Consider the following 25,340-nt stretch of genomic DNA (forward strand, 5'->3'; position numbering starts at 1 on the left):
TTTCTCCTAAAAACTTATTTCCAGCTCTGGCGTTCCTCCAGAACGACGGAGAGTCCGATTTAAAGTCTTTGTTCAGATTGAAAGGCTGGACCTTTCCTGTAAAACACGGAGGATCATTTCTGGGGTGTTTTCTGAAAGTACGATGAGATTTTTTTCATACAACGTGGAGATGATGTCTTGTGAGGCTGCGGAGAAGAGATCTTCCTCATAGAATGTGGAGAGCCTAGTGTCTGAAAAGAGGAAACAGGGAGAGGAGTCAACAAAAGCAGATAACAGAGGTGAATATTACAACACAATAACACAAATGAATATTCTTTGATATTTTTTGCTAAAAATTGTACAATAGTGTTGACCCCTTTGGAGCACCCAGGCTCTCCCTCTTTCTCTCCCTCTATATATCTCTTGCTCTCTTTAGCTAAACTGACTCAGATCGTTCCCTTTTACACTACACAGGTAGTTTTGTACATAGCTGCTTCATATGCAGTATTTGCCTCTTATCTGTTTTAGCCTTATTACTTTATTCATGGTACTGTACGGAACTGTATGCTGTAACTCAAGTTATTGTGTCCCATTAAGAAATCCAACTGTGTGACCTTGTCACACTTGTTGCATTGTTTCTCATGCTAACCTGTAGTTAAGAGCGTAAAGTTATGCCAACTCTTAATAAATGTTCTTTGGGTGATCATGTTCTTCAGTCATTACTCATGTAATTGAATCTTTACAGAGCCAGATTAAATGTACTTTATATATTAAACCTATATATTCATGCATTTAACCTTCACCGGTCCCGGGACCTATCGATGGGACGGATTCTCAGGTAACAGGAAAATAAATAAATAAATAAATAATAATAAAAAAACCCACAACAGATCCAGGTCTGAATGACCTCTGTGAATGTGAAAAAAGGTTTAAAAGAACCTCTACAAAGCGAAAACTCCAAGTTCGACATTATGAGGAGGTTCTTTTAACCTCTATCTATCTATTTTACAGAGAGGTTGTCTAAAACCTCTTTTCAGCTACAGACTGTTCCCTGCGTCAACACACCTGATCCAGGTCTGGTAAATATCAAGCTCTTTATGAGCTGGGCTTGATGTGCTGGAGAGAAAAAGAGCAGCTGAAACAGCGCAAGGCCTCATGACCGATGTGTTAAACCACTGCTCCAAAGAACCGTCCACTGAGGTTTTTTAAGGGTGTAGGTTAAAAATGCTGGCATATCCCAGTATACATTATGTTAAGAAATGACATCAGTATTGACATGGTTATGGGACTGATTTCTGCAACAAATTCTCAACAGGACATGCAGAACAATGAGAGCAGCTCAGGCTGTAAATGCTACATACTAACTGTAGTGTAGTTCTGACCCTCACACTAATTGACAAAAGTAAAAAACAATCAAACAAAAGCACTTACAGAAGTGGACTGTGTCCTGGAATCAAGTCTCTTGCCTGCACTTGGGCTTTTGGATAAAACCGGCCCTTTATGAGCTTGTTTAAGTCTGCGGCTCATTGCGGAGAGCCAGTCAGGTTTGGACGGTGAGCTGTTCTCTTTATCGGCTTGTACTTCTGACGCGAGCTGCTCTTCTTTCAGCTCAGAACTCTCAGATTTTTCCTCCTCCTCCTCCTTTGACTCATGGTAGACAGTTTCGTCTGATCCTTTGCTCCTCTTGGCATCCGGCCAAAGCTCTGCCACTCCGTCGTTGTTGTCGTGGTGATTCAGAGAGCAGTCACCTGTCTCCAGCCGCCGCTTGGCCCGCCGCTCAGAGGGAGAAACGTGCTCGGGGCTCTGTGGACACGGGCTTAGAACCTTCCGGAGGGGGGGCGTGGTATGGTTTCCATGGGAACCAGGTGTGCAGGAGATCCACTGACGGATGGAGGAGGGGGTTCGGGGTGTTTTAGGGGTATTGGGCTGTGCTGGGCTGTGTTTAGGCTCAGAGGTGCTGGAAGCTGGAGGTAAATCGGGGTCGCTAGAGGGACATGCACCAGGCTGAGGAGAAGCCAGAGAATCCACACTGACCATACTGGAGATCCGGGCAGGGGTGAGCTCCATATGGGCAAAACGGCCTAATCGTAGAAGAGAACAGGGATTCAAAACCAGGTGCCATGTTTACATTTACACTTGTTAGTCTCACACTCAAAGGTTACAACTGTAATGGAGAGGGCAAGGTGAAGCTAGGAGAAAGGTGGGGGTTGTTGGGCCCTTGAGCCCTTAAGCAAGGCCCTCAACTTTCTCTGCTCTCCAGGCATGTGTGCTTACTGTCACAGTGTGTGTTTGCTCACTAGCATGTGTGTGTGTGTGTGTTCACTGTACAAATGGGTTAAAGGCAGAGGCCAAATTCAATCAGTGTCAAAATTGTGCAAGTATATTTGACACTGCTGCCCTTAAAGGAGTGAGATTTGCTCCATTTACTTCCATTCTATTCACTCATCTGAGGAACATTAGCTAGAGTGAAGAAAGACAAAATCACCCGTTTAATTTGTTCTTATTCTAATATTAGCTCTCAAAGCAAGCCAGCCAACACTTTGCATGGTTATCTTTTCTTCTCCCTGAATTCACAGATTTATCAAGATCAAGAAGCCCATTTAGGACAAAAACAAAACAAAACTTGGGGACAGCGTAAGGTTGAAAATGTAAACCTACCAGATGGCTTAGAAGGAGTTTGAACTTTGCGCCTTGCCCAGCCCACGAGGTTAGCTTCTCCAACAGAAGAATTTTCTCCTTCGACACCACGGTTAAGACGCCAAATACGCACAGTGTTGTCATCTGAGCAGGTAGCAATCTGCAGAGAGATACACCAAATTTACACAGAGGATCTGGTGTTTATAGTATAAAGTAGCACAGTGGACCAGCTCACTGTATATAAAGACTACAATAAAATTTCCATTGCTCTCAGTAAGTAAACACATAGCTATTCATGCTGAAGATGTGCCACAGTTTCAGCAGCTGCCACATGTACAAACTAAAAGCATGTTTTATCCATACAAATCTTAATCTGAGCAGATCCCAGTGATCCTTATTGTGATTTTTTACCTTTGTGAAATCAGTGGGGCACCAGGTGACTGAGGTCACTTCCTGGCTATGACCCTGCAGCATCACTGGAGCTTGCGCTGGTTCAGAGATCTATCAAAGAGGACGATAAGAGTCAGGGATTTCAAAGTGTCTGTCTGAGATAAACACCAAAGCAAATACACATATGGTAACTACTGACTAGGCTTTTTTCTGTCCTGGCTGGCTGTCAGAACTCCCGGCATTTAATCGCTGACTGAAGACCCACCTCTTCTGGGTATGCTGGATATTGTGGTCTCAATACTGACTTTTGTATTTAGTAGCATCTAAGCTTAGAGGTATCTTTTGGATTCTAGCTTCTACAATCTAGCCAAGTCGTTCTGGATACCTTAAATGTAAAGGCAAATAACTAAAGCTCACCTTCCAGATGTAGCCATTACTGTCGGTGGAGCCGCTGGCCAGGAACTGATCATCTGGACTGATGCTGGACTTCACGTAGAAAGAGGAGTTGCGATGGCCACTGAACACAGCCACTGAGATTAAAGATAAAGCCAGAGTGTTATCAGAATAAAGATATATCAGACATCTGTGACACTTTCTCCTTAACATGTCAAACCACTATTCAATGACATTAATCAGCACTGCTTTTTAATGGAAGATATATTAGGGTATTAGGAGGTTTATACTGTGGGTGTGCCAGTAGCAGATACTAAGAGAAATCACCATTATGATATTTATAAGTTTTAAGTTGAATTTAAATGAGGCAGAACTACTGTTTGAGTTTCCTACCTGGTGTCGTTTTCAGTCCACTAATGTCAAACATGTACACATTGTCATCTGTGCAGTTGCAGAACAGCCTGGAGCCTGTGGAGTCCAACGTGAGGCCTGAATAACCTGCCGTATGGAGTAAAAGTGGTCTCATTTTAAACAGCTGGGTAATATACGGATATCACTGCTACTGCGGTGTTAAAATTAATCAGGACTCTAAAAGGAAAGTGCCATTATATAAAATACAAGTACAACCACTTGTTATAGCACGGACCCCCTCAAGACATTTTTAGTTCATGTTTTAAAACCCTGAAGCCAGGATCTGTGTGTGGATGTGTGATCACTGTACCTAGTTTGCGCATGCTGGAGCCAGGGTATTTGTATGTCTGCAGAGGAACAGGGTTCTGGTGGTACGCAGTGTAGTTCTTGCGCAAATCCCACATTTTAATCATCCTGCAGAGAGAGAGAGAGAGAGAGAAAGAGAGTTCAGACTGTTACCAGAGGAACACATACCGGGCTTTGCCATTAGAAAGAAGGAAAATCGTTTTTTTCAAAACTTTACACACCCGTCTACAGCTCCTGAAGAGATGAGCGTGTTTTCATCACGAAAAAGAACTACAGTCACTCCCCTCTGAGAGTCCTACAATGGACAGCGAAAACACATGAATTCTCATTTTTTCTTAATTTACATGTAATCATTTATTTTTCCATTTTCTCATTTCTGGTAAAGCATGAAAACACTCAGCAGTAACAGAGATGATTAAAGTCCCCAGTGCAGAGGATATGCACGCACCACAGAAGGAGCCATCCCTCTGGATGAAGAGCGTTTCTTCTTGTTCTGTGGTGTGTTTCCCGCCGTCTTCATGTGAGCTCCACTGATCTGCTTCACTTGTCTGTAGAAACCATCTATACAAACAAAAACAGATCAAAATAATAATAATTAAAAAAAGTAATTTAGGTAACTGGTATACCAGAAAGCATCCATCCAAGGATCTTTTCTGTGTGCAACTGCAAGGGATTCGATCTGTTCTGCATTTCATCGCCATTTCCAGCTTTGTCCATTTTTGTGTTTCTTGTTTGTTTTTTAACTTGAAATGAAAAAGTATTGTACTATGTAAAGTGTATGACCAATAGGCCAGCAGAAATGCGACAAATGTATTGAGAGGGGTTATATTAAATCCATTTAAAGCTAAGAAGGTACAGTTTTAGAGGTAGGAGGTTGCCTGCTGAGAGCAATTCTGGCACTGGCATGGACTTATTTCTACATGTTCAACTGGATTTGATACAGTGCTTTGTCACAAAGCAATGCTTCACAAAAACCTACATCTGTGCCTCTTGCCCTGTGAGCAAGCCAATGGACACACCGGCAAGAATTACTACATGAATTGACAAGCTTGCATGTGCATTATTTCTGTTGCTGTTATGCATCTTCAGATTAAATGGTGAAACCTAGTGAACATTATGTAGAACAATGTCTTCTTCTTACCTTTCTTGCTACACCTTGTATCCCACAGCATGATGTTCCCGTCCCTGCCTCCCGTGGAGAACACAGCTGTGTAGAGCAAACATTTCAGTCAGGACTAAAATGAAAGATCTTCAGGTGGCATTACTACCAAACACATTTTTTAAGTTTGCTAATGACATTGTGTAAATTCAGGTTAGGCACATGAAGGCGACGTTTCCAGCCGTCAGCCAACAGCATGAAAGGCAGGGGAGCTCATTAGCTTAAGAGGAAAAAAGAAAATTTTCTATGCAAATACATAGACATTATATTTGCAACTCTAAAACATTAATATTCTTGAAGTCTACATGCATTTCATTTCCTCACCAACACAAATGTGAAGCTCCAAGGCAGAAACATTGGATGTGGGAGGGAACTGAACAACTGAAGGTTTGTAATGTGCACGTAGCCTTAAAAACAGCTAACTACACAAGAGCTCCCAGGTGAGAAAACCCAACTGAATTATTAAAGTTTGGGATAAAACATGTCTGTCGAGGTTACCTTTCTCTTGTTTGGGGAAGGACACAGACTTCAGACTGCACTGGTGGCCCTTAAAACTGCCTAGCAGCTCCTCTGTGAGCACGTCCCACAGGCGTGCTGTCTGATCCCCGGACGCAGTGACCTATATATATATATACACATACATAAATATAGAATATAAAATATAAATAAATAATAAAAAGTAATAATAATAATTAAAAAAAAAACATAATATATTTCAATGCTCATGTTTAATAAGCATGGATCTTAAGCCATCAAGCCAAAGACATCAGTAAGTCATGCAGGGTCAGAAACCACATACTCAAGTCCATTACAGGTTACCGAACAACTCCACACAGTTAGAGAGAAGTGAGAGATAATCAAGACAAGCAGGTAGCACCTTGCTTGCTAATTGGTGGGGAATAGGTTTCTATTACCCAATAGTTACATTAGCATAAACAGCCAATTTTTCTTGATTTAAAGCTCAAATGCAGCTTTTAAACTCACCAAGCTGTTTGCCCCAGGGACCCAGGCAATATCAAACACAGCGTTATCATGTGCAGGCCATTCTGTGAAACAGAAATGTCATCAGGTTGGTCTTTTTGCAAGCTTAGACACTTCAAACACATAAAACTGTCTGAACTTCTCTGCTTCATAATAACTTTTTAAGACCTTAACCAAGGAAATGCACATTTACACAGTTTCATTCTCACAGACATTCGAAATATATTTACAATGAAACACTTGAACACTAAAAAATTAAAAAGGTCCACTTTACCCTTTAGGACTGAGCTGTGTTTCTCAGCAGTCTTATAGATGGACACAACTCCCTCCTCATTTGCAACAGCCAGAGTGTTGGACTGGCCAGGAGCTAAAGAAACACACAAGCACACACACAGATTTCAGCTGTGGTAGAAGCCTCTTTGATTAAATGAACAGAAAACTATTTTACAATGTGTAAGAATGTAACCGCTGTTCTTGCACCTGCATTAAAAACCGTACCTGTGGAAAAGGCACATCCAAAAGGAGGAACAGCAACTGCAGTGTTCCCGTATGAGATGTGTTCATCGTGACGAGTGCACTGGTAGCACTCCAGCAGAGACGACACCGGATACTCCCGTCTGCTAACTATATTAAAAGGGTACAATACAAGGATTATTCAAACAGATTCAGACAGTGTGTTTCAGGAGAACACCTTCTGTGTAGCGCATTGTATAAAGTATGTACAAGTCAACTAGAGTTGGGCGATATGGTTTTTAAAAAAAAATACTATAAATATCACAATATTTAAAGACATTTTTAACACCACATGTAATCACTGACTAAATACATCAAAAACAACAGATTCTTAAATTTTAGATACTCTCCCGTACAGAGTACAGTGATTCTTATTCTTCTTTAACAGCAGATGTTTTTAAAGCTTTTTGTTTATATATATATAAAAAAAAAGCAGATTGTGTATCACAATAACATAAAATATCATCATATTGCCCAGCTCTAAAGTCAAAACTCTCAGTAATTCAAGAATACACGTGGGATGTTTGTGCAGATACGTCATACAACCACTGGGAGTCCAGCTGCTGCCATCATACAGAAGTCCAGACTGATAGTGAGGGCTAACAAATGAATGAGGAGGACTTCCTAGCAGTACTGACAGCTATGTGGTGGGAAATATACATTTCTATTCCCATCTTGAGCTGTGCAACAAGTGATTACTCTTCCAAACGTTTCAGAAAGTTCCGAAAAATGTTCCCGTTCAGGAAGCCGCTGCCCCCTTTAATGACGTAACGTTAAGGTTGGGCAAACTGCAAACCGGAAAGTCCTGCTGCAGAGACCAAATTGCCATTTTTTTTACCATATAAAGCGACTGATATTTATTTATTTATTTATTTATTAATTTATTTATGTCAAAGTGTTTCTTTAAATCAGGTTAAAATTATGCACGACTCTAAATCAGCAAAGAACAACACAACAGATCACTAAGCTGGTGTTGGACACAGACCTTAAGTATCTGCTGGTGTGATAACTACCACAAGAAACAACAGTAATGCTGCAAATTAATACAACAATTATATTTTATCGCTTTATTACAGTGATCCATCGTCAATAACCCGTAGCGTCATTTTGTAAATTATACAGTAATTGTCTACTATCAGACTCTCGTAGGAATTGAGCAGAAACTCCCATTTTCTAATACTAATATTTTTCGTACGGAAATGCTTGACTACAACAGCAATTAAAGGGGCACAAAAACGAACTGTCCTGACTTAGTGGTCGGGTCTTAACTGTAGCTAGATACATACATCATTAACTAACTGAGCAGCTAGCGAATCTAACTGGATCTAAAGTTGACTGAACAGCATCCATGCCCAAATCTACACACATGCACTCACCATTTCGTCTTCTAGTCACTCCTCGGTCTACCACGCACTGAAACAGCATTGTGATACGACGATCCTCACAGTTAAATCCGCTCTTCGGTTTTAACTTAAAACAACAGAAATCCGCCACACCGCGCTTCCCGCGAACTGAGCACAAAGACAGAGAGAAACACGAAAGTACCCGCCGAATTTACGTCACGGCTTCTCATTGGACGACGGAATCACTGGAGCTGCGCGACGGTTTCTCATTGGTCAGCGGCGAGCACCGTCCACGCCTACTCCAGAAACGCTGTGAGATGGCGGGCAGCGGAGAGGCTGCATCTTAAATGGCACCGTACTCCCTATGTAGTGCACTATGTAGAGCGTGAAATAACGACATCTGGGCCCAGAGGGGAAAAAAAAATGGGAGAAACAAGAAGGGTTTGGCCACAGCCTCCGCGACAGGGTGTATAAGATTCCATTCCTTATTCCATTTGGTGGATGTCGTTTCTTCGGTTTCATATTTAGGGCACCTAATAAGGAGAAGAAAGTCATTTTGAGATGTGTCCACATGTACCCACCGCCGGCCAGAAAGGGTCAAATATGAATCTATTAGCTATCTTGCTTAATCTAAAGAGGGATTTGACCTAGTGTTTTATCTAAGCTGCGATGTAAACAACGTAATTTAGCATGATTTGATGTGAAATGCTCTTACAGCTCTATGCAAAGATGGTGTTTTGTGTGTGTGTTGGACTTGTGTGTTGATGCAGTGACACCAGCCTCAGTCCCAGTTCTTAAATCGACTTTTCTTGACAATCCTCTCCAGGCTTCCTAGCACATTTTCCCCTTCCAAACAACCTTCCATTAATATACTGATACAGCACTTCTGCAGACGGAGAGACTTTTCAGCAATGACCTTTTGTGGCTTATACTCTTTATGGAGGGTGTTGATGATTGTCATGTCAGCCCGTCTTTCTCATGATAGTAATTTAATGATTCTGATTATTTGAGATACTGGATTTCTGAGCATATATATATATATATATATATATATATATATATATATATATATATATATATATATTTTTTTTTTTTTTTTTCCCTATCTGCATGTATGATTTAATGTTGTCCACAGCAGTACTGAACATGTTTTATTCACTTCTTGTGTATTTTGTCTAAGCGCTATATCCTAATGCTAATGGAAGTGAATCCACTGTGGAGATGACATCCAGTCAATGGTGAAGCCCGAACCTCCGGCCTGCAGGAGGCGGCAGTGCGGCACAGCGCTGAGGAGAACGAGAATAAGAGATAAGAATGAATGTGTCGAGCAGCTTTCACCAGTTAACGCGTTAAAACTCCTTTCATTTGATTAAAAATGTCTCTTTCTACAGCGCGGTCCTTCTTATCGGAGGCTGGATATGGAGAGCAGGAGCTGGACGCTAATTCAGCCCTAATGGAGCTGGACAAAGGTCTGCAGGCGAATGCTAACACAGCTAGGCTAGCCGTAGCTCACCACAGTAAAGTAACGGGGGGGACCGGTTAGCACTGACCGGTTAGCCTCACTTCCATTCAGTTCAGCTCATTGTTTTGGTCCACTTACACAAAGAGTTGACCACAGTGCGATATGTGCCCGTGTGTGCAGCATCACAGCTGCCCCAAAGTTGCAGAAATACTGGAGTTGTATTTACAGAGCGTGTGCAGAAAGTTATTGATCCAGATGAATCCACGCTGGTGGAAATGATCCACAGTCCTATGTTTACACGCTGAAGCTGCTGGTTATGTGTGATTAAATATATGGATAAATATAGCTGGCAGTTAGTCCCCTGACAGTGCTTGTGTAAGTGCAACTGTGCATAAGTGCAGTTGTGTAAACGATGGTAGCTATGTTTACAATATCATAGTCTTCTGCTTATGGTTAATCATTGGTAATTCTGCAATGGGACAAAGACCTAAACGTCCTGTGGTGAAGCGTTTACACATATCTAATTTCTCATCCCAGTATTGTGTAGTTTATTTTTGTATTTTATGTTTCCTCTCGAGGTCTGCTTAAGACATTTGTATGAGTTTATGTAGCTACCAAACACAAGATAATAATAATACGTAATAAATGATGCCATTCATTTTTTATAGCTCGGGTTTCTCTTCATTCACGTATAAATCTGTTGTGAGCACCGGGCTGTTGATTACAAGGGTTGTGGGTTCGATTCCCAGGCTTGGCAGGCTGCCACTGTTGGGCCCTTGAGCAAGGCCCTTTACCCTCTCTGCTCCCCGGGCGCTGGAGTTGGCTGCCTGTGTGTGTGTGTGTGTGTGTGTGTGTGTGTGTACTCGCTGGCCCTAGTGCACTAGTGTGTGTGTGTGTTTGTGTGTGTTTGTGTGTGTGTGTGTGTGTGTGTGTGTGTGTGTGTGTTCACTACCACAGATGAGTTAAATGCGGAAGACACAACAAAATACGTGCACCTTCACCTTTACATGGCCATTGTTGTAGAGGTGTTTTATGCCTTATACTTATCACAGTATTTGTTGCTGCACCTATAAGACTCTTTAGAACTTCAAGACAAAATATGTAAATATCTCCTTATTAAAGATATGTAAATATCTCCTTTAAGATATGTAAATGAGCTCTGATTTTCTTTCATGTATTGTGTCTCATTTAAAAAGCAGTCTGAGCTGAAACACTAGAGGATCAGCATGGGAGAGTGGGTAGAGCTAAACTGCTAGAGGGTGAATAGGCAGATATATGTAAATGAGGTGTTTTTTAGGGCCCCAGCATAGTTTCTGTATGTTGACTGTGTGGACACTATGTTTTAAGACTTATAATAATAATAATAAAGATGAACTGATATAGGCGCTTACGAATTGTAATACAGAAGGGGGATTGATCTACTATAGGTTAGACCATGTAAAAACAATGGTATCAGTGTAAAGAAATTTGCTTTATTACAGTATAGAAATGTACTACTAGTTTTGATGGCATAGAATTAGCTTAGTTTTTTATGTTGCTAACAGTCTTTTTTTCTGTACTCAATGACATGCTGTCAACCCAAGGACTGAGATCCTGTAAACTGGGGGAACAGTGTGAAGCTGTGGTCCTTTTCCCCAAACTCTTCCAGAAATATCCGTTCCCCATCCTCATCAACTCTGCCTTTCTGAAACTGGCTGACATTTTCAGACTGGGGTATGTATTATGTAAAATACTTGTTAATATGTTTTAATCTAAGCAAGAGAAGATTTATCAGTTCTTATTCTTTGCAGAGATTTACCTTTACATATTTGTAATAACACAATAATGAAAATATGTTAACATTATTAAGTTACTTAGAGAGTTTCGTTATGGCTAGCACTGCATGTTTTGATGGTTAGGAGCTACAACTATACACCTGTAGAGTTTTAATAGATATTAATAACTGTAGTCCAACTCCAGTATTGACTAGGATCTTTGCCTGGTTGAGGTATTCTTCCTTATGATGGACAACTTCTTATATATATTTCTTTAGAAAAGGTTTTGTAGGGGTGTAATGATTACACCAAATCAGTTCCATACGAAACACTAGTGTCTCGATACAGTTTTAGATGTAGACAATTGTAATACTCTGAATATGTGCCTTGTGTTGATGGGTTAATGTTAAGATAATAATGTTTGTGCCACACATCCACACACAATCAGTGCACAAAGATGCCCATATTTTCAGCTTCAGCACAAGTCTAAGTTTTGAGCAGTTTTGTATATTAAAATGAATGCTCTAGCAGAACTTTTTCCCACTTCTTCATGAGAGACCACGGAAGGGACATGGGACCTACATACAGTATCTTAAATTAGTTTTCTTTTCTAATTTTTTTAATACATATTGAAATTGTTTATATTTTCAATTTACTAACGTACTTGTGATCAGTGATGTTAAAAAGATCCCAACCTGTGTTTTTTTTTTTTTTTTGTCGTCTTAGGAATAACTTCTTGCGGCTATGTGTGCTAAAAGTGACACAGCAGAGCGAAAAGCACCTGGAGAAGATTCTGAACGTGGACGAGTTTGTTAAACGGGTCTTTTCTGTCATTCATAGCAATGATCCTGTCGCCAGAGCCATCACTCTCAGGTACAGAGAACCGTTTCTTTTGCAGGGAGGTTTTGCTGGGACATGCAGACAGCTGAACTATTAGAGCTATACTGTAGGTGATTGGTTAACAATACAGACTAGCACTTTTTATCAAGCTCAAATTGTAGCATATCTTCTCTTCTACTTACAAACACAGACTATAACTATCATTGACTGTGACTTCTAAAGGTAAAATTAAATTGATGACTGTTGTGGCTTCAATGCATGTGTTTGTTAATGTTCAATGACAGAATGCTGGGCAGTCTTGCGTCCATTATCCCAGAGAGGAAAAATGCCCATCACAGCATCCGCCAGAGTCTGGACTCGCATGATAACGTTGAGGTAGAGGCGGCTATTTTCGCAGCTGCCAGCTTCTCATCCCAATCAAAGTAAGATCCCACAGAAATTCACACACTGACCATGTTGAGGGTTTCATCATAGAGCTAGGCAAAAATATAACATAACAATACTTCAGGACATGAACAATATGCATCACAATATTTTGAGGAAGTGCTGGGCAACATTTGACCTTGATTACAATTAATGAACGATTATAAGCTGCCCAAGCCAAGGCTCAGTGTTTCAGTTCTCCTCCATGTTGCTTCCATGTCACAGACCGGACAGGGCAGAGTAACATGACTACAGAAATTGAAATAATCAAGATGGGCAAGATTACACCGAATGGACGTTCTGAATGTCAGTTTTGATTATTTTTTTTATTGCCCAGCCCTACTCTGAGGTTTATTAATGTGGAGCATACATAAAGGAAGGAAGGAATCAGTGTTAAAAAATATGCAGAAACATAGAGCAGTGACTTTTCCTTAGAAGTTTTAAACACTGTGCTGCACTAAATTCAGTTAAACAGCATGAACTATCATTTGTCTAATGAAATATGTAATTGGCAAGTATTCTTTAACTACTTACAATATCCACAATATACTGAAAGCAGCACATTGTGCTTTTTGGTATTGGCCTAATTTATTACAATTTTAATTACCATTAAAATCGTCCTATTGCCCACCCCTGTATAATCAGTACTACTGTTATTATGGTGATGATTTTGCTGCTTCATTGACTTTAAAGATTCAGATTAATTTGATTGCAAGCAGATTTGATTTTAACTGCAGTATAAATATTTGAGATTATTCATGTTTTTGGTGATCTCCTCACTTTCAGAGACTTTGCAGCAGGAATTTGCAACAAGATCAGTGAGATGATTCAAGGTAAACCCTCTGCTTCATTGTGTGGGTGTAGCTGTGCAAATTCAGCAATGTTTTAGTTAACGTTAAGCATTACCACTTTTTCCTCTCAGGCTTGGACACTCCAGTGGATTTAAAGCTGAAGCTGATCCCCATGCTGCAGTACATGCACCATGATGCTGCTCTGGCCTCCAGTAGCCGTGAGCTGCTGCAAGAGCTGGTGTCCTCCTACCCATCCACCCCTATGGTCATCGTTAGCCTGCACACGTTCACCCAGCTGGCCACTTCATCACTCATCGAAATTCCCAAACAGGTCTGAACTGATTACAAATACTGAACGTATCCAGTATGTCGAAGGTTTAGGAATATCACATCATGACATTTTCCAATTGTCTTCTTTTGTATAAAAGCAGGTTTTGCCTGACCAAAAACTGACTGATTACCAAAACTGTTACAGAAGGACAAAAGAGCTCCACTATGTGCAACAAGAACTGATTGATGCAAAATCATATCTGTATCAGCAGAATTTTGAGACAAAGCTGGTCCACTGCACTTAAATATCAACATTTAATTTATTTGACAAAAATAAACATTCGATTTCTCTGCAACATGTATCCAAGTCAATTAAAATAAATGTTTCATAAATGTATCAACATCAGCAGAAAAGTACTTAGATATTGGATATCAGCACCAAGCCACAATTCTCACCTTGGTGCATCCCTGGGAAGTTAATCAAGTAATCTTATGCAGTTTGCCTATGGTCATGTGTAATACTTAAAATGATAACTTTTAAAAATAAAAACAGTAAATAATATTGCACCATCTTCTTTCATAATACATGAGAATAAATGGTTAAATATGTGATTTTTTTTTATTCCCCAGATCCAGTTGCTTCTGCAGTATCTGAAGGACGACCCCAGAAAAGCAGTGAAAAGACTCGCTTTGCAGGACCTTAAACTGCTGGCCAAGAAAGCTCCACACATGTGGACAAAAAAGAACATCCAGGTAAAACCCTGCACGCGTCCATTGAAACGAGGATTACAGTAGAATAAAACTGTGATTAACTTAATATCTGAGAACTACTAGAAAATGACTCTTGTTGTTGCTATTTACTTGAGAGTCGATCAATGTAAGAATTCCTGCACAGTTTTGTGTAATTTTCTGTTCACACACCTGATTCATTTAGTCTATGTGTTCTAGTGCAGGGAAATCTGCTCAGGTTTTCAGTTCCTCACCCATTGCTGTATGCTGAATAAAACATGTCTGTGTATGTGTATGTTGTAGACATTGTGCGAGTGTGCCCTCAGCACCCCCTACAACATTCTAAAGCTGGGCATGGTCTCGGTCCTGTCCACTCTCTCTGGAACCATCGCCATCAAACAGTACTTCAGCCCTGCTACAGGTAAGATGGTTCTGATCTTCTACACTGAACTTTCTACACTGTGTATATAATCATATAGTACTGAAACATGGTTTATCGACTCAACGGTGGAACTAAACAGACCCGTCTTTAAAGGAGCCATCTACAAAAGGTTTCCTTGTATATGAAGAATAATTTAACCAGGAAAGCAACCATTTATAAATACATATGGTTCTCTATAGAACCGCTGCCTTTGCTGAAGAGTCCTGTTTTTTAAAGTTGTGATATTTGTAATAATAATTTTTTTGTGTGTATAATATTTACTGGTATAGTATCCTGTAGTAAACTGTAGTAACTGTCTGATTTTTAAAGATTAGTCTGTTGTAGATTTACTACTTTAACTTTATAATAGTACAATATTGGAGAATAGTGGAGTTTGAGCTAATCCACTCAGACTGATTTCTTAGCAACATTTAAACACTAAACAAAAAATGGATCTTTATAATGTAAGAAATGAAAATCACATTAAAAAAAATAAATGTGATGTGATGTGAGAGAAAAGAGCTAAGATATATTCTTAGTGTGAGAACCACAGCGCTGACTGACCGAGTTTAGCTAGCTCCACTGACTGACCGAGAAGCTAATGAAAAGCTAACATTCTAACCTCAAGCAAATGAACATGGTTGCGTGTGCTGAATGTACTGGATGATAACTGTGTGTATCAAATCAGGAGCCTTATCTAAAATATACAATATGCTGTGCTCTTACGTCCCTGTTGTGTACACATCATGTGATCATCTTTAAAAGGGAGGTCATCGCCTGCCAGTAACAATGTAGCTGAGGTCATACATTGTTTCTGCTCATTTATGTTGTTTCAAACATTACACAGCTGTTTCTCATTAAGTATACTGGGTCAGTTACAGATGCTGTTGTGGAACGTTCTGGGTAACCTTGCTCTTGTCTTTAAGGTGAATCCTTGCCGGCCCCTCACCTCACTGACCTGGTTAAACTGGCGCAGGAGTGCTGTTACCACAGCAACCTGGCAGTGGCAGCCCATGGGATCACCGTGCTGGCCAACATCGCCATCTCCTGTCCAGAGAAAGGTAAACCGGTAGTAAAAATGGAGGAAAAACAGGAGGAATTTGTTACTTTGAATGGAAATAAATGTAAAAAGATCAGTTATTTTGGAGCATTTCTATTGATCCATTCACTGTGAAATTAGTGTGTGTGTGTGTGTGTGTGTGTGTGTGTGTGTGTGTGTGTGTGTGTGTGTGTGTGTGTGTGTGTGTGTGTACACATCTATATACAAACATATATATATATATACACACATGCACACATCAAAGGTTCATGATGAATGGACCAATAGAAATGCTCCAAAACAACTGAATCTTTTTACATTTATAGTGCATATTGTATATTTTGAAAATAGTAGTTATAGATGCTTACATGTAAGTGATACATATAGGCCATGGCAACAAGAAATTGTATTACAACATGTGTGTGTTTTAAAGATTTTGTTCAGTTAGAGCAGGACACAGTGATGGGGATGGAGTCGCTGTTACTTCTATGCAGTCAGGATCCCAGCGCTTCTGCACAGACTACGCTTAAAGTGAGTCCAGCACAGACAGCACTGTCATAGTAAACTGCTAATTTCAATAAATCTCTCCACATGTGCAGTTTAACAAATGCCTTATACATTCTTTATATTTTAGTGCAGTATTGGTGCATCCTTTGACTGTTATTGCAGTTATATCTTGGTGGAAAGTCAAATGTACACAGTAATGAAGGTTATACCCCACCACTTAGCATAGAGCATCATGCTAATGTTGTCCGTAGCTAAACAAACTAATAGCAACCGCCACCTTAAACCTGTCTGAGTTTTGTCTTTCTCTCTCTCTCTCTTTCTCTCTTTCTCTCTCTTTCTCTCTCTCTCTCTTTCTGTCTCTCTCTCTCTCTCTCTCTTTCTGTCTCTCTCTCTCTCTTTCTGTCTCTCTCTCTCTCTCTCTCTTTCTGTCTCTCTCTCTCTCTCTCTCTCTCTCTCTCTCTCTCTCTCTCTCTTTCTGTCTCTCTCTCTCTCTCTCTCTCTCTCTCTCTCTCTCTCTCTCTCTCTCTCTCTCTCTCTCTCTCAGACTGCGCTGGCCTCTCTGGTGCGGATGCTGAAGGGTCGTCCTCACCTCAGTCAGGCGTGTGTGGAGTTTTTGTTGGCTCAGCTGCGGTATGCATGCGATGTGGGGCGGATCCTGATCTGTCATGCCCTGGCGGCCATCGCCACACAGCTGCCTGTCCTGGGGGAGAGCATGCTGGGAGATCTGGTGGAGCTGTACAGGAGCGTCAGCCACACCAGCTCAGAGAAACAGCAAGAACTACTGGTCAGTAGTAAACTAAAAAAAAAAAAAACTAGAGATTAGAGGATGTCACACTGTGTGTATGTCTATGTCAGCACTGTGGAAAAAGTAAAAAAAAAAAAAATACAGAAAGTAGGAGGAAGTTGATCCCAACTGAGGCTTGTTGGCAGGGTTATTAAAGCTTAAATTTAGTGAATGTTTTGGGGACGGCTTCTCCAATGAAAGGAAAAATAGTTTCTTTCCAGGACTGTGTGGTCCCAAATATAGTCCCAAACCGTTCCAACCGACTTGCTGTTGAAACAAATATTTTTCCTTTTATTAAAACAAGGTCAGTAAATGTTTTTTCTGTAAAATTAAAGTAAATAGGTTAAGATAAAAACAAATGTAAAGGAAGGACTAATAACATTTTAAAAGAACCAAACGAAACACAAAAGATCGTGAAGTGTAAATGTTTTAAAAGGACAGCGGACTTCAGGTTTGTTGGTACTGTTGTCTCAAGAATGCTTTGCTTCCGTGTAGTGATGAGATCTGTTTGGCAGGTCTCCATGGCAACGGTTGTGTTTGTGGCCAGTCAGTCGTCTCTGAGTGCAGAGGTGAAGGGTGTAATCCGGCAGCAGTTGGAGGTCTCTGCGAACGGCTGGACTGTATACCGCATCGCCCGGCAGGCCTCGCGCATGGTCAGATTCACTTTTACACTCCTATAAATACAGATACACTGTAGCCCCCAACACGCAGTGTATGCTTTATGTTCTGAATGTGATGAGGAGGGGTGTATATGTCTGACCACACACTAAATAATAATTTGATTGATTATTCAGTCAGTCAATCAGTTATGAACTGCTTCAGGAAATTTGTAGTTGTAAACCGCTTTCATCCTGTACAGGGCTGCCATGAACTGTCCAGTGAGCTGTACCAGAGCCTGCGGACGCGAGTTGCATCCGAGCATTTCTACTTCTGGCTGAACAGTCTGATGGAGTTCTCTCAGGCTGAGCGATGTCTGAGCGGTCTGGAGGATGGAGACTACAGTGGGGTCATGGGGGCCATCACAGAGGCTCTGAAATCCTACCAGAAAGGATTCGCTTCACTCACGGTCAGGATCTGTGTTTTTTTATTTATTTATTTACATTTGTGTTTAGTTAGTGAGTTGCCAGTTTATTAGGCACGCTTGCCTTGTAAATAGGTCAATGATATGATTTACGTGTTTTTGTGCCCAAAACCATTATTTACATAAATACATGACATGTATCACAGTATTCAACAATACCTCCTTTTTACATTTTAAATGTAAAAACTATAATTTATCTCAAATTAAAATGAATTCTGCATTTATTCAAGAGTCTAAAAATGTCAGACGGTGCCTATGTCCATGCAGATTAAACACAAATGGGTCATTTAGATAATCAGCAACTAATTTCAAAACTTTGGTTTGTAAATTCTGAAACTTTTAGACAAGCCTTACTAATACTATGCCATGTCTCAGACAATTTCAGGCACATTGACTGGTTGACTTTTGATGACCTATTTTAAAGAAATAAGTTAAAACAGTATAATGTCAAACATTCATTGCTTAGCTGTTTAATTAAATGAATGAAATAATTCCCCTGCAGTTGCCCCTGTATTTAAGTCTATGATTGCACCACAGTGCACCAGAATCTGGATGGTAAAAGCTTTAAACAAGAAAAGGTTTTGAAACTTTGACTTTTCATGTCTGGGTTGTACATTGGCTGATAAAATCCCTGATCTTCCTGCAGGCTGCCAGCACCCCGTTGAGTCCACTGGCCTTTCAGTGTGAGTTTATAAAACTGCGAATGGACACGCTGCAGGCTTTAGCTCAGCTCATCTGTACCTGCAACAGTCTGAAGACCAGTCCACCTCCGGCCATCGCCACCACCATCGCCCTGACATCCGGAAATGAGCTTCAGCGCTGTGGGAGAATATCACTGCAGGTAACACACACACACATGCTCACTCACCCGCTTACACACTCACCCGCTTACACACTCACCCGCTTACACACTCCAGTGGGCACATATGCATGCACTGTCAGAATCACCATTTGTCTTTCTTCCGTTCCGTTAGTTCTCCAGTATGTTCTTTAATTAGAGCCATTTGGATGGGTTGAGATCTATTTCTGTGTTTTATTTATTTATTTAATAATTATTTATTCATTTATTTTTTTTGTTTATTTATAAATTTTATATTTTTATGTTACATGTGCTACACTTTCATATAATTATAAAATTATAAATATAAATCATATAATTTTTTCACATTTATTTAGAATAATGTTTGTTAAACATGTTATTTTAAAAACAGTTAAATACATTTAGATACAAAAATATATATATATTTTTGTAAGTGTGCAGATATTTGTACATTTTAAAGCTACTGAATTTGGTCTTATCTGAAAAAAAGCTTATTAAATTTATTGCCTTTTTAATTTATTTGAACTACATTCTTACGGCTCCTTGACTTTCTCAGCTAATATATGTTTATTTATGTTTTTTTTCCTTTTAAAGCTTCATGTTATTTTTTTTAGAAACCTATTAATATGCCACAGTACTACTTTATCAGAATTTAAATGTCATTATAAATATTAACATAACATTATTTCTTCAAAAACTACTAAGATTCAACATAAGCTTAATTTTTAACTAACATGTGACAATGCATTTAACCATTGTCATATCTCAATGCAAAAGCATGGCACTGTGCCCATATAACATTACATTACATTTACATTACATTTACGGCATTTAGCTGACGCCCTTATCCAGAGCGACTTACAAGGTGACTCGTATTACAGAGGTGGGCCAATGTAGTGTTAGGAGTCTTGCCCAAGGACTCTTATTGGTGTAGCACAGCATAGTCACCCAGACCGGAAATCGAACCCCAGTCTCCCACATGATGTGGTAGCTCCATGGCAGGTAGTGGTGTTATCTGTTGCGCCACACCAACCAGCCAAATGGCTCTAATATAACATATCCATATGCCCATATCCATACTTATACATACCTATCCTGAAGACATTGACTCCAGTCTTTGTAATGGTGTAAATGGTGTAAAGTGTAAATCTGTAACCATGACCATGTGTTGATGTGTGTGTTTTCTTCAGATGAAGTTGTCCATGGATGAATTTCGGAGTCTTGCTGGCCGCTATGCTGATCTGTACCAGTCATCCTTTGATGCCGACTCTGCAACACTCCGCAATATTGAACTGTATCCTTCAAAGAGAAACAAATGAAAAGGAAGATTTAGTATGTCACACCCATACATACTTAATGACTTCACAAAATGCTTCACTTCTTTCTTTGAAGTCTACATCTTACCTGCTCTGTTCAGAGCTGCAAGGAGCAGTCTGTAAGCTTCACACTTTTAAGAATCTAGGAAAATTTGCATGGGGTGATTTTTTTATTTTTTTTTCTTCCCTCTACACTCTTATGTTTTACTGTTATCACAAAGTTAACAAAACAAAATATATGCATTGGTTACATTATTAACTAAACCTTTACTTGTAGTGATAATAATAATAATAATAATAATAATAGTTATAATGTGTACATAAAAACTAATTCAACAAAACCCAATTGAGAAAACTGTGGAATGTGTTCCTTATCATGTTTAACAGGCAACAGCAAAGCTGCCTGCTAATCTCCTATGTGATTGAAGCTTTAATACTCGACCCTCACACAGCCAGGTATGTATGTATGTATGTATGTACATAAATAGAGAGAGGGGAAGCGAGAGGAAAGGAACACAGTAACACACGGTTTTTATTTTATATTTATTTGTGCAGATGTTACAGCTTTAACTATAACAGACTGAGGGTGAGCTGTAACAGTCACTAAAAGGTCAATTGAGTTGTTTTTTGACCACCTTCTTTTGTAACTTAAGGTCCCCTATATGTACTGTAAGGACAGGAACTAGAAATTATATGAATTGAAACGTTTATAATGCTTACATACCCTTCTCCAAAAGTGTAACGCTAACTTAGAAAATGGTTGAGAATGTATCGCCACTTTTGTTTTGGCAGCACACTCGAGTAAGTAGTAAAAAGTACCACAATGTCATTGATGTTCTGTGAGTATGTGTGTGCTACCCAGTCTAACTGTAGAAGCAGTATAAAAGCTTTTCACCTGTTTGTGTGTTCCAGTTTCCAGGATTTTGGCACGCTGGGTTCAGTTCAGGCGGAGAGCAAGTATGAGCGCAGGATGATGGGTGTGTTTAACCTCGTTCTGGAGGAAGTGGAGTCCCTGAGCAGGAAGCACCCTCCTGTGTCTTACCTGGTAACATCATAAGGCCAATGTCACTTACTTGGGTCTTACTTAGAACCTGTTGGTATACACGTGAATGTTTGACTTGGTCTCTTTTAAAATTCTTGTTGTTGTTTTTTTTTCTTTCTATTATTTCATGTAATCCCACAAATTAGTATGGCGCTAAAACATGCCTTAATCATCACACAATGGCCTTAAACAATATTTTAAAAAAGTCAGTAACATCTCATAATGACACTGTGTGACTCACTGTTATCTTTAAACATGAACTGAATTCAGTCTTCAGGATGCAGCTACTGTTTTTAGCTTTTTTTAAAGGTACTTTTGACAGTGTGTTAGCTACATTAGCCTCATTGCTCTAGTGCAAAAGAAAATAAGTGCACTTCAGACACCAAACATGTCTTGGCTCATTTAGAACATTGAGGTAAGGGAGACAAATTAGGAGATTCTGTCTGAACTATCACTTTAGGAATGATGGAAGAACTGTTTGATCTCCTAGGCACAGCTGGGAGCCTCTATATATGCATTTTAAAGTTAAGTGGCCTTTATGAAAGATCTAAAATGAAAACTTTCTCAATGCCAAGTGCAGTCGTGCCCTGTTAGGTGACTGGTACAGCATCAACTTTCAACATTTTGTCAACGGATCAGTGTCTGAAACCTTGTAAATGCATCACTCTTCTCTCTCTTCAGCACACTGGCTGTCTGTGTGATGCCGTCATCGCTCTGCTCAAAGTGCCGCTCTCATTCCAGAGGTATTTCTTCCAGAAGCTGCAGTCAACCAGCATCAAAGTACGTGACTGCTTTATTTACTGTACTTAAAGCAACATTATGCAGCATTTACCTTACAATAGCAGCCTCAATATCATGTTGAGGCTCCACTAACTGTAAAAAGGAGAGTATCTCCTCTATTTGTGTAAAATCCTGTAATATTACACTACCGTCTCTCTTTGCATAAGTCTTTCACTTTAAGTGACGGTTCTGTATATCTTAGCTTGTTCAGAAAAGCTTTGTAGAGTGTGTCCTTTAGGTGTGGTTTAAAGTGCAAATTACACTTCTCGGCTGTAGGAGGAGCCCAGGAGCAAGAAATGCCAATTCTAGCTCAATGCTGCTTTACATGTTATAAAGTGCTAACTAAGCTAATTAAGTTTAAATGAGGGTAGGGAAGACTCTCTGGGATCTCTGAGCCCAGACCCATTCGTTATGACACATTCATTATGATCGTGGAGGTTATCTTCTATTTAAAAATGAGTGACCAATGACTGTGCTATTGAACACATGCTATTGAAATGGAAGTTTGGTTCAGTAAAGTAAAAAAAAAAACATAACTGACTATTTAAGTAACATGAAAACAAATAAAGTAATGGACCTACAATAATAATTACCTGATTGCCGGTAACTTGTTTAGAGCAACAGTTGCTGATTCAGATAACAAACTCTGATAAACCTTCTTACTATGTTTCTATTTTCCACGTCTAGCTTGCTCTCTCTCCTTCTCCTCGCACTCCAAATGAGCCGATTCCAGTGCAGAACAACCAGCATCTCACTCTGAAGGTGGAGGGTGTAGTTCAGCATGGCTCCAACCCTGGACTCTTCCGGAAGATTCAATCTGTCTGCCTCAATGTGAGCTCCACCTTGCAGGCCAAATCTGGACCAGAATTTAAGGTAATAGTGCTGTTGTGTACCTCTTTATCCAACTTCAGTGCTGCTCAAAAAATCAGAATACAAAGTTTAAAATGTAAAGGGCTCATATTTTACATTTCACTTTTTTATCTTTTTGTTTTTGCATAAGTTTAAGGGGAATGGGCTGGGCTAAACTGGTAGGTGGAGTGAGTGAGCATATGCAAATGAATCAATGGTTGTGGCGTTGCACCCTTGATTAATTGAAAAGGTGCTGCTTTTGAACCATATTTTCCATATATGGATTGGGGAGTAAATGACAAACAGTTACTAATGTTGACATTCTACTAGGGATTAGGACCACATTTAGCCAAATCTACTTCCAGTACTTTGCTTCTGATTTTTGCTATGTAACACTGTCCCTATTATTTATTTATTTTTTTTAATCCTTAAAATAATTTCATCAGTTCCACTCTGCAGACACTGTGAATGGACGGTGTCCACAGCCTGTTCTCAGAAGGTAATGAAGATGTCTCAGTGTCTGCAGGGTAGAACTGATGAAAGTATTTTAAGGATAAAAAAATGTAATAAATATTATCAGGATTATATTTTTAGGATCATCAGTGTTGAACACACCAATAAATGATCATTTAAAATAAAAAAGCTAAATTACCTGTTGAAATACAAAGATTGAATTGATACCGGCTTAAGAATTAATAAGCTCATTATTAATGCATTAGCAAAAAAAAAAATATCGGCATATCCCTACATACCATATTACAGCCTCTTATTTTTAAATAAATGAAGGGTGAATAATAGCCAGTAGCCAGTCTAAGGAGAATTCAGTTATGTTCTTTATCTATAGTTAGCGTCAATTTAATAGAAATTCTTTTTCTCCTTCTCTTTCTGTTCATTATTAGATTCCTCTCGATGCTAAGACCAATGAGATTGAGCAGCGGGTGGAGCCTCATAATGACTACTTCAGCACCCAGTTCCTGCTTAACTTCTCTGTCCTGGGCAGCCACAGCGTTACTGTGGAGGCCTCTGTGGTGGATGACAGCGGAGTGGAGTGGAAGACTGGCCCAAAGAGTGTGGTCACCGTGAAGTCTCTGGAGGACCCTTACTCACAGCAGCTTCGGCACCAGATACAACAGCAGCAGCAGCAGCAGCAGCAGCAGCAGCAGCAGCAGGCTGGACCTCAGGCAGCACTGCGTAACATCTCCAATCGCTTCCAGTGACTATAAGCCAAACTTCCACTGCCTCTGTTAGTGCCTGGTTTGAGGACATGCCTCAATTGAAAAAGATTGATCAAAATCAAAAGATGAGTCTTAGATGGGTCAGTTCAGCAGCTGTTTCATTCATTTACATAGCTATATGTTTTGGTAGCTACAGTCATGAGGTTGGACAGTTCTTACAGTATGCTGTCAAAAAATACCACTCTGCCCAACAGAGAAGCTGTAGCTCATTTTATAACATATATTTTTTACATTGATTAAAATGTAATTAAAATGTACAGTTGAATTGGATGTTGTATAATTGAGCTACAGCACAGTCCAGCTTCGTAGCATAGCATTTGACACTGTACATTCAACATTATACACATGACTTTAAACTCCAGTCTAAATTCAGTAGGATGAGTAGAGTGTTTGCCACTGTTTTAGAAAGCTTTTTCTAACTTAGCTACCAAAGAATATATTTATGGGCAGAGCTATGTTAGACCTGTAGAGTCAGGATGAGGCATCAGCAGGTTAACTGTGGGGAGTGTTTACATGACTATTGAATTGAAGGGCCATAATGATATTTAGTGCACACTCTCCTTACATCCAATGCCAGTAAAGAGATAGTGCTTCATACTAAAGGCTCTCTGTGTAGCGGATGTTGCATGACGCTCTAATGTTGAAATATGAATGTGAAATAGCATTTTCAGTAATCGAGGTGTTGCACAATTTGCTTTGTAAAGCTGAAGCACTGTGGAGCTGACTGTTGTACTGAGTGTGGTTTAGGGACTGTGGGCGAATATGTAAGAAGTGTTTGGTGGACAGTAGAATCATTCTATCCCTGACTTATTTTTATGCCACCTGTCAAAGTTTCAATAAAAAAAGAGTAAATGCATTCCTTAATATTATTAAGTGCACAAATATCAAGGTCAAATATTTACTATATGTATATGTATAAAGTGAAAAAAGTGTAAAAGGTTTCAGATAAGGGATGGGGTCACCCCTGATGAAATTATATATTGTAAGTTCTAAGTGTAAATAAGTCAAATTCTCTATAGAGACACACTTCTGAACCTTTAAATGTACAAATACTGTATATCTACCAAATTAACAAAACCAAAAAA

At 39.6% G+C, this 25,340-nt stretch overlaps 2 protein-coding genes across 2 annotated transcripts; one reads left to right on the forward strand and one right to left on the reverse strand.

Annotated features, from left to right (window-relative positions):
- Window positions 1–113: 113 nt before the first annotated feature.
- On the reverse strand, window positions 114–8,194 carry dtl (denticleless E3 ubiquitin protein ligase homolog (Drosophila)). Its single transcript, XM_072687479.1, has 15 exons — window positions 8,146–8,194; window positions 6,755–6,880; window positions 6,531–6,623; window positions 6,260–6,321; window positions 5,774–5,894; window positions 5,258–5,323; window positions 4,565–4,677; window positions 4,338–4,411; window positions 4,121–4,224; window positions 3,793–3,897; window positions 3,424–3,536; window positions 3,028–3,117; window positions 2,638–2,776; window positions 1,411–2,060; window positions 114–230 (listed from the first exon to the last, which is right to left on the reverse strand). Exons 1-15 carry the CDS (start codon window positions 8,192–8,194, stop codon window positions 114–116), a joined length of 2,022 nt encoding a protein of 673 aa, XP_072543580.1.
- A 1,209-nt stretch (window positions 8,195–9,403) lies between these two features.
- Window positions 9,404–25,111, forward strand: ints7 (integrator complex subunit 7). The gene is made up of 20 exons (XM_072687491.1): window positions 9,404–9,581; window positions 11,158–11,287; window positions 12,055–12,201; window positions 12,453–12,590; window positions 13,378–13,424; window positions 13,514–13,713; window positions 14,283–14,405; window positions 14,685–14,802; window positions 15,729–15,863; window positions 16,275–16,372; window positions 16,893–17,132; window positions 17,648–17,785; window positions 17,992–18,198; window positions 18,860–19,054; window positions 20,224–20,327; window positions 20,737–20,805; window positions 21,262–21,394; window positions 22,073–22,171; window positions 22,859–23,044; window positions 23,920–25,111. Exons 1-20 carry the CDS (start codon window positions 9,488–9,490, stop codon window positions 24,235–24,237), a joined length of 2,919 nt encoding a protein of 972 aa, XP_072543592.1. The 5' UTR covers window positions 9,404–9,487; the 3' UTR covers window positions 24,238–25,111.
- The last annotated feature ends 229 nt before the right edge of the window (window positions 25,112–25,340 follow it).

Source organism: Salminus brasiliensis, chromosome 1 (genome assembly GCF_030463535.1).
Source record: "Salminus brasiliensis chromosome 1, fSalBra1.hap2, whole genome shotgun sequence".
Lineage (NCBI taxonomy): Eukaryota > Metazoa > Chordata > Actinopteri > Characiformes > Bryconidae > Salminus > Salminus brasiliensis.

Bases quoted from the DNA above. Each gene is read 5' to 3' on its own strand.
- dtl (XM_072687479.1), bottom strand. From the start codon at position 8,194: ATGCTGTTTCAGTGCGTGGTAGACCGAGGAGTGACTAGAAGACGAAAT. The intron at 5,895-6,259 runs GTGAGTTTAAAA...ATATATATATAG, and splicing joins TCCCTGGGGCAAACAGCTTG to GTCACTGCGTCCGGGGATCA. The intron at 4,225-4,337 runs GTGTGTAAAGTT...CTCTCTCTGCAG, and splicing joins TCTTCAGGAGCTGTAGACGG to GATGATTAAAATGTGGGATT.
- ints7 (XM_072687491.1), top strand. From the start codon at position 9,488: ATGTCTCTTTCTACAGCGCGGTCCTTCTTATCGGAGGCTGGATATGGA. The intron at 12,202-12,452 runs GTACAGAGAACC...GTTCAATGACAG, and splicing joins GCCAGAGCCATCACTCTCAG to AATGCTGGGCAGTCTTGCGT. The intron at 17,786-17,991 runs GTCAGATTCACT...CATCCTGTACAG, and splicing joins CCCGGCAGGCCTCGCGCATG to GGCTGCCATGAACTGTCCAG.